Source organism: Haliotis cracherodii, unplaced genomic scaffold (genome assembly GCF_022045235.1).
Source record: "Haliotis cracherodii isolate W230 unplaced genomic scaffold, xgHalCrac1.p SCAF_5, whole genome shotgun sequence".
Lineage (NCBI taxonomy): Eukaryota > Metazoa > Mollusca > Gastropoda > Lepetellida > Haliotidae > Haliotis > Haliotis cracherodii.
The window spans coordinates 32,481,171-32,493,857 of NW_027266308.1; the positions used below are offsets into that span (position 1 = coordinate 32,481,171).

General features: G+C 38.1%; 2 protein-coding genes across 2 annotated transcripts in view; one reads left to right on the top strand and one right to left on the bottom strand.

Annotated features, from left to right (window-relative positions):
- LOC139442526 (UDP-GalNAc:beta-1,3-N-acetylgalactosaminyltransferase 2-like) overlaps nucleotides 1-12,687 on the top strand; it is a 141,201-nt gene that overhangs the window by 6,612 nt on the left and 121,902 nt on the right. The window lies entirely within an intron of this gene.
- LOC139443657 (chloride intracellular channel protein 6-like) lies at nucleotides 7,134-7,523 on the bottom strand. The gene has a single exon (XM_071224601.1). It carries the CDS (start codon nucleotides 7,521-7,523, stop codon nucleotides 7,134-7,136), a length of 390 nt encoding a protein of 129 aa, XP_071080702.1.

Sequence of the window (12,687 nt, forward strand, 5' to 3'; positions counted from 1 at the left end):
CACAATGGAAGAGCTTATAATAATCACTGGTCCAGTTACAGGTTATATTGTTCACAATGGAAGAGCTACTGGTCCAGTTACAGGTTATATTGTTCACAATGGAAGAGCTACTGGTCCAGTTACAGGTTATATTGTCCACAATGGAAGAGCTACTGGTCCAGTTACAGGTTATATTGTCCACAATGGAAGAGCTACTGGTCCAGTGACAGAATTTATTGTCCATGATAGAAGATCTACTGGTCCAGTTACAGGTTATGTTGTTCGTGATGGAAAATCTACTGGGCCTGTTCCAGGTTATAGTGTTCATAATGGAAGATCTACTGGTCCAGTTCCAGGTTATACTGTTCATAATGGAAGATCTACTGGTCCAGTTACAGGTTATATTGTCCATGATAGAAGACCTACTGATCCAGTTTCAGGTTATATTGCTCTCTATATAACAAGCAATGGTCCAGTTACTGGTCCAGACTCGATTATTTACAGACCGCCGTCATACCAAAACCAAAACAGGTTATATTGTTCACTATATAACAAGAAATGGTCCAGTTACAGGTTAAATTGTTCACTATATAACAAGCAATGGTCCAGTTACAGGTTAAATTGTTCACTATATAACAAGCAATGGTCCAGTTACCGGTTAAATTGTTTACTATATAACAAGCAATGGTCCAGTTACCGGTTAAATTGTTCACTATATAACAAGCAATGGTCCAGTTACAGGTTATATTGTTCACTATATAACAAGCAATGGTCCAGTTACAGGTTATATTGTTCACTATATAACAAGCAATGGTCCAGTTACAGGTTATATTGTTCACTATATAACAAGCAATGGTCCAGTTACTGGTTAAATTGTTCACTATATAACAAGCAATGGTCCAGTTACAGGTTATATTGTTCACTATATAACAAGCAATGGTCCAGTTACAGGTTAAATTGTTCACTATATAACAAGCAATGGTCCAGTTACAGGTTATATTGTTCACTATATAACAAGCAATGGTCCAGTTACTGGTTAAATTGTTCACTATATAACAAGCAATGGTCCAGTTACAGGTTATATTGTTCACTATATAACAAGCAATGGAACAGTTACAGGTTAAATTGTTCACTATATAACAAGCAATGGTCCAGTTACAGGTTATATTGTTCACTATATAACAAGGAATGGTCCTTTGGAAGAGCCAGAGGATTTTTTTGAGCCAGTGCAGATTTGATTTGTTTTCACACGCTCCATGCAGGAAATGTTGAAACTTTATTTGATGTTCATCTCGACTTCTGTACAAGGTTCACTGTGAAACACTAACACTGACAAGTGTGGGAAGTGAAGTTTGATGTTTCAACACCATAATGTCAATAAACATTTACAGTCATCTGTTCCAGAAAGAACTGACATGAGGAAGTTTGTGATTCAAATCAAGTTAACACCATTTTGTAATAAAATCTCCATGATGTTGAAATTATATCTAAATGGTTCTTTTTAAGTGAATTTCTATGTTTTTACACAGATAATGTGTCACAAGTGTGTAATGGTTTTGTACATTTATGTTTACTCGATAGATACACTGTATCTTTTAGTGCATTCAGTTTATGATAATACCTTGTGTATTCACAGGGGGATATTTCCACAGAGGACCTTAATCAGTCATTCACTGTTCGGATTAGAAATGGATTTTTGACATGCAAACTCTTGGGAAGATTTAACTCTAAAGCCTTTGATCCAAATGGTGAAAAGAGTAGGTTCAATATGAATTAAGTATTGTGTTGTTTATTTTACTTTGTTTTTATGGTGATGGAACATGCTAGTCTGATGTTATGTTGTGTATCATTGCTGACTGTTTTGCATGTACTGTAGATGCCTAAGGATTATCAAATGAAGTTGATTGTACTGATACAATGGGTCGATAATATTGAGAATGTTACAATCACATATGCATGAACTCACATATGCACGCATGAATAAACTTTTTAATACTCGGAAGCATTATCACCCTTGCATATAGTTTGCAACAGAATTATTTTCTTTGAAGTTGTAATGTTCTTTTGTCAAAGAGGCACTTTGTCTTTGTTTCTGGATTCTTTTTAATAAAATAAATGTCGACAGAAAAATAATTAAAAGGCTGGCTTTCTCTCATGTACAATTTAAAACATTTTGACATTTTCACAAAAATAATTATGGTTTAAGGAACGGATATTTTTGTTCAATGTGTTTTTTTATTTTGTTGGAAAGGCAAGTTACAATTTTGTTTTTGAAGTATGGATTTTCTAGGAAACTATGTAAAGATGTGGTAAGAAAACTAATTGTTTGAATAATGATCAATTATTGAAAACATAATACATGTAGAAATAATACCATAACACAGGTGCTTATTATTAATACTGCTACTTTTTTTATTTTTCCCGAAAGGTTCATAATTTGAAAGAAGTAGTGGTTTTAAATAATCACATACTTTTTTCAATTGTCTAATTTTCCAATTTTTCAATTTTCAAATTGTCCTGTGAATGAAACAAAATACATGTTTGACCTTTCTTTATTTCACATTTTTCAGACTTGATTTGGCTGAGAAATGACCCAAATTATAGATTTGAAAATTCCAAGTTACCAACATGACAAAAGGCACCAGTTCCCAACTTTGATGATGGGTCTGTCTATTCACATGTCACACTTCATTTCCGGAACACAGCCTCAAAGATTTCAAAAAGAACAACCTCAGCACTTTGTTAATGTATAAGGAAAGGTTGATGAAGATATATTTTAGCCCTTTTCTGGACAGGAAGGTGAAAGACAAAAGAAGATGTTTCTCTTTTCCACAGCAGCTTTGTCCTGCAGGGTATAACAATTAGTCTGTTACAGGATTTCAGCTGCTCCCAGGTTCTTCCATATGAAGCCTTTAATCATTCATACTGATAAGAGCATGTCTCTCTGATGCTGCATAAAGCACTGGAATTACTTTGAGGTTTTACCTTACTTAGACCAACAATATTCTCACAGCAGCCATATTGAAAAGAATATTAATGACCATTGATCATTTTTTTCATCCACATCTGTACAGAAGAAACATTATCCTGAAAGGTCTCAAATTCATCCAAGGCATGAGAATTTGAAATTCACATAGAAGCTCCACTGGTCTGTTAGGTACCGGTAATATGGGCGACAATTTAAGTTGACCCCTTCTCATAATTACTTGATGTACAGATTTATTTGTTATAACTATCAGCCATGGTTAAAAGTTTAATAAATACAGAATTTGATGTTATCTGAAAGGATCTCTTAAAAGTTTTGTCAGCCTTGTGAAATAAAGAAAAAGTGAAATAAAAGAAAGTATTTCTACTTTTTAAATGAATCAGTGGGTCACATACTTCCATTGCCATTGACACACTTCCATATTTTTTGTATTGAGACTCAATGGGAAATATAAAAAAAAGTTCTGAAAATGTAAATTTTGTTCTAAAATTGTAAAGGTGATCATGTGATGTAAGTAATTAAATTAATTTTGTCATGGTGTGTTGTGTGTCAGTAGAATCTGCATGCTGTCTACTTGTCAATGTGCTTCTAAATTAATGCTTGCTCTTTTGAAAAACAATAGAAACTTTTTGTGAATGATTATGACCATGAGTGAGTGAGTGAGTGAGTGAGTGAGTTTGGTTTAACACTGCTTTTAACAGTATTCTAGTTACGGTATATCACAGCGTGTTGGCTTTATGTAGGAGGAAAGCCTGTGATGCAGGTCCCAGATGTTTACCACTAAGTGAAACCCCACAAGCACAGGTATGGTGCTGACATATCTAGAAACATAATTGGGGCAAATAAGGATTCAAACCTACAATCAAGGTTGGCATGCCCAAGGAACGCAGCTCTGCACAGCAAAATGCGGCACCTGTTGATGGCAGGACCGATCTTTGTTTGAGGCAAATTGTTCAGTCATAGTTTATGATATTGCAAATTAGCACAGTTTCAACTTTATCTTAGAACTGCATCATGGATGGAGTTGAAACTTCTGTAGTACGTGTCCTTAATTGTTTCCTCTTGATATGATATATTTTTTAATATCTCACGGATTCACTCACAACATGATAATGTTCATATTAACTCATTTACATTGGCCTTTTTATTATTATCAATAGGTTTATGGATCAACCGACTGTAAAAATCAGGAAAGTCGAAAAAGAAATAATCCCAATTCAGAGAGTTTTGTATTACCACAGAGTCTTAACACTCCATTTAGCAATAAAGGGTATCACAAATAGTTTTCTGGCATATTCCAAACCAAGATCGATATATAAGTCACCACAACAGCTTGTTTGAATAATTGTGCAGGGTCTTAGTCATCATGACACTGAATATATATTCTGCCATCCCCTGCAATAACACGGGTCTCGGGGTCCAATTATGAAATGTAGGACGGGTGATAGTGCAACTAAAGAGGACACAAATACATGTACTGTATATGCACACGTGAGGACATATGTGCATAAATGTGCATGCATGGTTACGACAGAAAAATTGATGGTGTTTGTGAGAAAAATAAAAGAACCTGTCCTGAAAGATTGAAGCGGTCATCCACGCATTCTTGGTCACAGCATAGTAGACAAGTAGGGACCATCGGTTCAGGTGATGGAAACATCATGGATTCTGTGCTGTGCCAATGATCAGGGACTTGGGTTTATGATTCTCTGTCTTGTTTGTAGTCAGTAACACAGTTATCACGAAAGTTCACAGCACTGATCTCAGTAACTACTCACTGTTGCAACATATGAAAGGGTCACAACTTACTTACGAGGTGAATGTTTATATATATTTTGAGTAGAATAGGTCTTCAGCAACCCATGCCTGCCGTAAAAGGTGATTATGCTTGTCGTAAGAGGAGACTCACAGGATCAAGCGGTCAGGCTTGATGACTTGGTTGGTTGTTGCATGTCATCGTTTCCAAATGCTCATGATATCAATCACTGGACTGTCTGGTTCAGACTCACTTATTTGCAGACCTCTGTCATACTGCTGGAATATTGCTGAGTGCAGCATAAAACAACAACAAACTATTTTTTATAACCTTCAAACAATATGTTTACTCAGAAGACCCAAAAAATTGAAAGTGCTTTCTGTTTATATTTGATCACTAACTTCAGTTTGTGAAAGAAAAAATCTATAAGCCTACAAATAACAAAATGCCCAGATGAGAATAAGATTATCACCTTTTTCACTCATATATTCATACTACTTAAGCTTGCAGACATCTCACAGGACATGCCTTCTTTTGAGTGACAGGACAATAAGAAATAGGTGATGCTCTCCTTATGATCGAAGTCCATAAGACATGTGCGATGTATCTTACTGTGGGTTATTATCATGGCGATCACACACCGATTGAGATACAATCTGATTGGATGCTACTGACTTGACAGTTATAATTGACTGTGACAAATGATAACTTGTCCAGGATTAGTGGTCTGAAGGTCACGATAGTCTTGGCATGCAGATTCAGCATTTCCATGATTCATTTATCAATAATAGCGCTGTGCCTTCACGTTTCTGTCTGTTTCTATCAAGGTCTTCTTTCACTTGTTTTCAAATACCAACCACTTGACAAAATATCAGCTGCTCATCCATCAAGATATGCAATGCCCATCCAAATACTATGCATTCGGACACCATCCACTTATCCAAATATCATCAATTCATGAAAAAAATATCAGCTGTTAATCCAAGAAACCTTTACCCATTTGAAAATCAAATGATCCAAATCCTTCCACTTTATACCAACTGTAGCTTGTTATTGGTGGAATCTTGCTGTAAACAGTGTAAAACCATATAGTGACTCACTCAAGCATGCACCTGAACTGTCCACCACAGTTCACATATGAACCCGTGAAGATCCGGGGTAGAATTGATCTTCAGCAACCCATGCTTGTGTAATAGGCGCCCTCTGGCGGGCTGCCCAGTGACAGCATTGCAATCGGGGAGTACTAAGTTCGAACCATGTTCATATAATTTCGGACTTTGCGTTGTGTTCTACTGTGATCAGTCATGAACAGTGTACTCTCTCGAGGTGCTATGGTTGGTCAGGTTCTCAACTTTGCCAAAACAAAACTAAGACAAAATCATAAATTAAATGATTTATTAAACTTAACAAAATGTACAAATTAACAGTAAACCAGAAAAATACAAAAAGAAAGCACTCACACACAGTTAAACCTTTGCTATTAGCCTAAATGTCTTTATCGTTAACTGCCTAATTTACTGCCTATTTTCTCCTGCACCTACTTCTCCCCGACGCCACTATTCCAATAACTATACTAAATAAATACCTTACAAAACCTACATTTTAACTTATTTCTTACTTTCCAACCTACCTAAGTCCTTATTTCTACATGTTTTTCCTACAACTAATTTTCCCCCTCCCGACTACCACATAAAATAAACCTACACCTAAAACTAGTCGTAAGGAAAACCTTATTGCCTAGAGGGATGTTCCCCCGTAGTGGGTGTTGTGGACTTACTTTTCAGGATACCAGAAACTTCAGACGACTAATCTCGGTCGTATCAGGCTTTTATACCCACGAAGCTAACCATATTCATAGGTCACGGGTCATACAATCTTCTAAGCTTCCCATTGGTCAAATGATGATTCCTAACATAGCATGCTCGGCGACACCTATAGATCCGGAAACACGCAGGAAGACATGTGGACCTCGCAACCATCATAGGGAATTCCAATGGAATTTTACTGCCAAACATGAGTAATAAATAGATTAATTGACTACAAGATAACGACTTCCACCAGATCTGCTGAAGCACTGCAAAGCCCTATAGTTTACAACCCTTACTGTACATGAAAATTAAACTTACCGCCATACTACCCGATAAATTACGATCTATTTTTAGCCCAACTACCACATTTGTAAGAGGCAACTATGCTTGTCGTAAGAGGCGACTAACTGTATTGGGTGGTCTGGCTCACTGACTTGAGTCATACATGTCATCATATCCCAATTGTATAGATTGATGCTCATGATATCAATCACGGGATTGTCTGGTCCAGACATGATTATTTACAGACTGCCTTCATATATCTGGAATATTGCTGAGTGTGCCGTTAAACAACAAACAAACCAAACAAAACAGACATTTGCATCTAAATTATCCACAGTGTGTATACAGCTGGCGCTGAACCTAAACTGTCCACAGTGTGGAGAGCTGGCACTGAACCTAAGTTGTCCACAGTGTGGAGAGCTGGCACTGAACCTAAACTGTCCACAGTGTAGAGAGCTGGCACTGAACCTAAACTGTCCACAGTGTAGAGAGCTGGCACTGAACCTAAACTGTCCACAGTGTGGATAACTGGCACTAAACCTAAACTGTCCACAGTGTGGAGAGCTGGCACTGAACCTAAACTGTCCACAGTGTGGAGAGCTGGCACTGAACCTAAACTGTCCACAGTGTGGAGAGCTGGCCCTAAACCTAAACTGTCCACAGCATGTATACAGTTGGCACTGAACCAGGAGACCCATGTGAACCAGAACATGTCCACAGACAGACACCTAAACTATCCACGGCTTGTAGAGCTGGCACTAAATTTGGCTCTGCTGGACTGAGGCTATTCCCTGAGTAATACGAAATACAAGCTGACAGCTTGGACAGTGTCCTGTCTGTCATTAATTCCATGGCTGGCGAAACAGGAAATGATCATTAGATCTTCTTACTTTTCTGAATAAGCAGGATGTCATCTGTGCAGTCTTAGGGTCATTGTATTTTTGGAAAGAGTTTATTTTCTCAATGGTTAATTTGGTTGTGAAGACTTTGACCTCATTTCTTTCTATGAACTGTTGGAGTGGCTTTTGTCTTCCCTTTAGTCATCATTCTGTGCTGCTCGTTGTCCTTCCCTTTGGTCATCATTCATTGTTGACCTTTGTCCTTCCCTTTCGTCATCATTCAGTGCTGACCATTGTGTTTCCCTTTTGTCATCATTCATTGTGCATCATTGTCCTTCCATTTAGTCATCATTCAGTGCTGGCTAATGTCCTTCCCTTCAGTCATCATGCATTGTTACCCATTGTGTTTCCCTTTAGTCATCATTCAGTGCTGGCCATTGTCCTTCCCTTTCGTCATCATGCATTGCTAGCCATTGTGTTTCCCTTTTGTCATCGAGTATTGTTTACCATTGTCCATCCCTTTAGTCATCATGCATTGTTGACCATTGTGTTTCCCTTCAGTCATCATGCATTGTTGACCATTGTGTTTCCCTTTAGTCATCATGCATTGTTTACCATTGTCCTTCCCTTTAGTCATCATGCATTGTTGACCATTAGTTTTCCCTTTAGTCATCATGCATTGTTGACCATTGTCCTTCCCTTTAGTCATCATGCATTATTGACCATTGTGTTTCCCTTCAGTCATCATGCATTGTTGACCATTGTCCTTCCCTTTAGTCATCATGCATTGTTTACCATTGTCCTTCCCTTTAGTCATCATGCATTGTTGACCATTGTCCTTCCCTTTAGTCATCATGCATTGTTGACCATTGTGTTTCCCTTTAGTCATCATGCATTGTTTACCATTGTCCATCCCTTCAGTCATCATGCATTGTTGACCATTGTTTTTCCCTTTAATCATCGTGCATTGTTCATCATTGTAATTCCATTTAGTCATCATTCAGTGCTTGCCAATGTCCTTCCCTTTTGTCATCATGCATTGTTGACCATTGGTTTTCCCTTTAGTCATCATGCATTGTTGACCATTGTCCTTCCCTTTAGTAGACCGCCTCCGTGGTCTTGTGGTAGAGCGTCCGCCCGGAGAGCGGAAGGTCCAGGGTTCGATCCCGGGCCGCGTCATACAAAAAGACGTTAAAAGATTGTACTTGTTGTTACCCTGTCTGGCGCTCGGCATTAAGGGGCTAAAACAAGGACTGGTCGGCTCGGAGTCAGTATACTGTGTCTGAGTGGGGTATTCATGTTAAACTGCGGCATGGTATCTCAGTGAGCTAGCACTATAAATCGGCATCAGTCCGGACTAGTACAAGCAGCCACACACACACATACACGCGCATGCACGTCGCTATATAAGTGCAATAATCTTGGACGCGACGTTAAACCCAATTTCACCTCACCTCACCTTCCCTTTAGTCATCATGCATTATTGACCATTGTGTTTCCCTTTAGTCATCATGCATTGTTGACCATTGGTTTTCCCTTTAGTCATCATGCATTGTTGACCATTGTCCTTCCCTCTAGTCATCATGCATTGTTGACCATTGGTTTTCCATTAAGTCATCATGCATTGTTGACCATTGTCCTTCCCTTTAGTCATCATGCATTGTTGACCATTGTGTTTCCCTTCAGTCATCATGCATTGTTGACCATTGTTTTTCCCTTTAGTCATCGTGCATTGCCGGCCATTGTGTTTTCCTTTAGTCATCGTGTAATCCTGACCATTGTCCTTGTCTTTAGTCATTTTGAAAGAAAAAGGAAAAAGTGTACAAAAGCTACAGGAAGAGGATAATGTATTAGAGATAATGTATCAGTAGGGTGAAGGAATGTATTAGTTGGGTGAATGAATGAATATCTCAGTCGGGTGACTTAAAGGATATATTAGTTGGGTGAATGAGGGGATATATTAGTTGGTTGAATGAAGGGATATATTAGCTGGGCGAATGAGGGGATATATCATTTGGGTGGAGTGATGTCATTCTGATGAAGGGATATATCAGAAGGCCAATATGTCAAGTAGAGATATGACATCACTAGCAAACATGGATATAAGCAGCAAGAAGCTTTATAAAATGTCAGTACTCCGAAGGTCCAAATTAGCAGAGACTGATGCTGGAATGAGCAGTGCCTGAAGAGGTAAGTGTTGGGTGTTAAAGCGCAGCAGGTAATCTGACTTGATAAATGATGCTTTGACTTAGACTGCAGGTCAGGAGATGTGATCCAATTATATGTTAGACGATCTTCAATATCAAGTCAAGCAGACTTGATGCAAATGTGTGAATGAATTTCAATCCAGCAAAAGTCTTGAACTTTTCATTCAAGAAGGAATTAGGTTAAGTGTTGTCGTGCAATGTTATTTTGGTTGAAGGGTATTGGAATTTCTCACTAGAGCAATATGTACAATTTTTTTCAGGTTAAGTAACCTTTCTTCCTTTTAAGGGATATTTTTTCAACTCAATCCCATGTAACACTCTATAAGAAAACACACTCAAGAATAACCCAAACATTATAATGTAAAAAACTGCAAAGGATGAAAAGTTCTTGAGAAGGAAAGAGGTTTTTTTATAGTTCTGTGTTGTGTCAAAGAAAAAGGAAGAATAAAAACTGGTAATAATTTTTTGTCAAGAGATTGTATCTGTTTGCTGAGATTCAACCAAAATATCTGTGAAGTATTCAAACAATTATTGAGAAAGACAGGAGATAAGGTTTTGCAGGACATTATCAAGATTAATTACACGTTTCTTAGGATCCATAATTACTGTGAATAGGTCATGAACGTAGTGAGCACATTTGTCACTTTGTAGAAAACATGAAAAAGTAGGGAAAAGATAAAGAATGAAACAGAAACAAATAAAGAATGAAGGTTGACAATTGTAGTTTTCTGGAGTGGAGTGAGTGTGTATTTTGTGCTGCTTTTAGCAATTTTCCTGCATTATCACAGAGAGGAGAACCACCAATGGGAATCACATTGTACCCATGTGGGGAATGAAACCTTTGACTTCAGCTTGACAAGTGTTTTGTGGCAGTAGATATTGTTGTGAGTTTATTATCCCTTGCGACGAAGTGGGTTGGGGGATATGGGAATAGAGTTTGCTTATTTGAGAGATACTTGTCAAAACTGATTTCGAAAATAGGTCCCGTCAATTATTTGTTTAATGAGTTATGGCCCTTGCTCTATACTTTTCAAACTAGTGCATACTGTGTGAAATGTGGACAAGTTTTCTCAGAAACTAATGAAATTGCATGAATGAAAGTTTGCATGCCTATCAGAGAGATACTTGTCAAGACTGATTTCAAAACTTGATCCTGTAAATTATCTTTTGACAGATCGAGTTACAGCCCTTGATCCAAGTTGTTTTTACTTAGTGCATAGCGCCTACAATGGGGACAAGTTTTCTGAGAAACTACTGACGTTAGCTTATTTAAGAGATACTGATGAAGACTGAGTTATTTTTTCCAGAGAAGAGCCTTTTGTGTGTATTAATTTAACATTTAATCATTTTTACTGATGACATAAGGCAACGCAAGTGTCTATCTCTTTTTGAGGCATTATAAGACTCTATCTTATAGTTTATATTCACTACGACATGAACAAACAAAAAATTCTAATGTGCCCCATGGCGGAAGATAGTGATAATGCTGTTTTTTGTAGTGATTGTCAGTGGCAGCAAATGATTGAAGCACTGGTAAAATGTCAAGTGTTGTAGTGGCTAGATTTAAACAGGAAGTGTGATTAGAGTTAAAAATTACCACCCCTGGTTGTTGTAGCAAGCTCGATTGTTTGTGAAGTGCTGGGATGGGACAGTTTGTGGAGAGCAGTGTGATGATAATAATATTTCTGTGTGAAACAATAACACAACTTCGCCAATCAAGAAATTGTTGCAATTGTTTGATTTTACAAGATGGCAGAGTGACCAACTTGTATTCTACTGGATGATTATGATTAAAGAATAGGGTTTATTAAATATTTAGGACCAAAAAAAGGTTTGTATTGAGGTCCAATGGTTTTCTGCGTTTACTGTTAGCTATTCATCACTCTGAAAAACGAAATAGTGTATAATTTGCACAAGTATTGTTATTCATCCAAGCTGTGATGAACTGTGACACCGCAAGGGTCCAGTCAACACTATCTGTCATCATTGATTCATTGGTATGTCAGTAGAGATCTGCTCTGTTTGCAGGTGGTCCACATGTGTACAGATCTGCCAATTTTGATAGCCTCTGCACTCAGTTCCCTGGGGAACATAGAGATTCAACAGCTATTTCCGTGATATCCGTTTATTGTAGATAACCTTGAGAATTCTGATAAACTTCTGTTCAGTTCAGGAATTGTACCATCGACTGGATCACTGTCTCTTGTCATGTGCAGCAAGAATGATGATGTCAAGATTCATCCTTGTTAGGGGATTCCACAGCCAAAGATGGCCCTGCAAGAACTCAAGAAATGGTGATCTGATGGAACTGGTATGGAAAATGCATGGACATACAGTTGGTAGTTATAAGATTTGAAGAAATGGGGCTCGGATGGTAACAGTGCCATCTGGGTAGGGAGATGGAACTGGTATGGAAAATGCATGGACATACAGTTGGTAGTTATAAGATTTGAAGAAATGGGGCTCGGATGGTAACAGTGCCATCTGGGTAGGGACAATACATGGTGAGACAGTCGGTAGTTATAAGATTTGGAGAAATGGGGACCGGATGGTAACAGTGCCATCTGGTTAGGGACCAAACAAGGTGATACAGTCGGTAGTTATAAGATTTGGAGAAATGGGGACTGAATGGTGGCAGTGCCATCTGGGTAGGGACCATACAAGGTGATACAGTCGGTAGTTATAAGTTTTGGAGAAAAAGGGACCGGATGGTAACAGTGCCATCTGGGTAGGGACAATACATGGTGATACAGTCTGAGCTGATGTGAACATGGATAGATTGCCTTCTGTCACATCAGATCAAACCAGGGGTCCGGAAACCGTCATATGC

Bases quoted from the DNA above. Each gene is read 5' to 3' on its own strand.
- LOC139443657 (XM_071224601.1), bottom strand. From the start codon at position 7,523: ATGTTCTGGTTCACATGGGTCTCCTGGTTCAGTGCCAACTGTATACAT.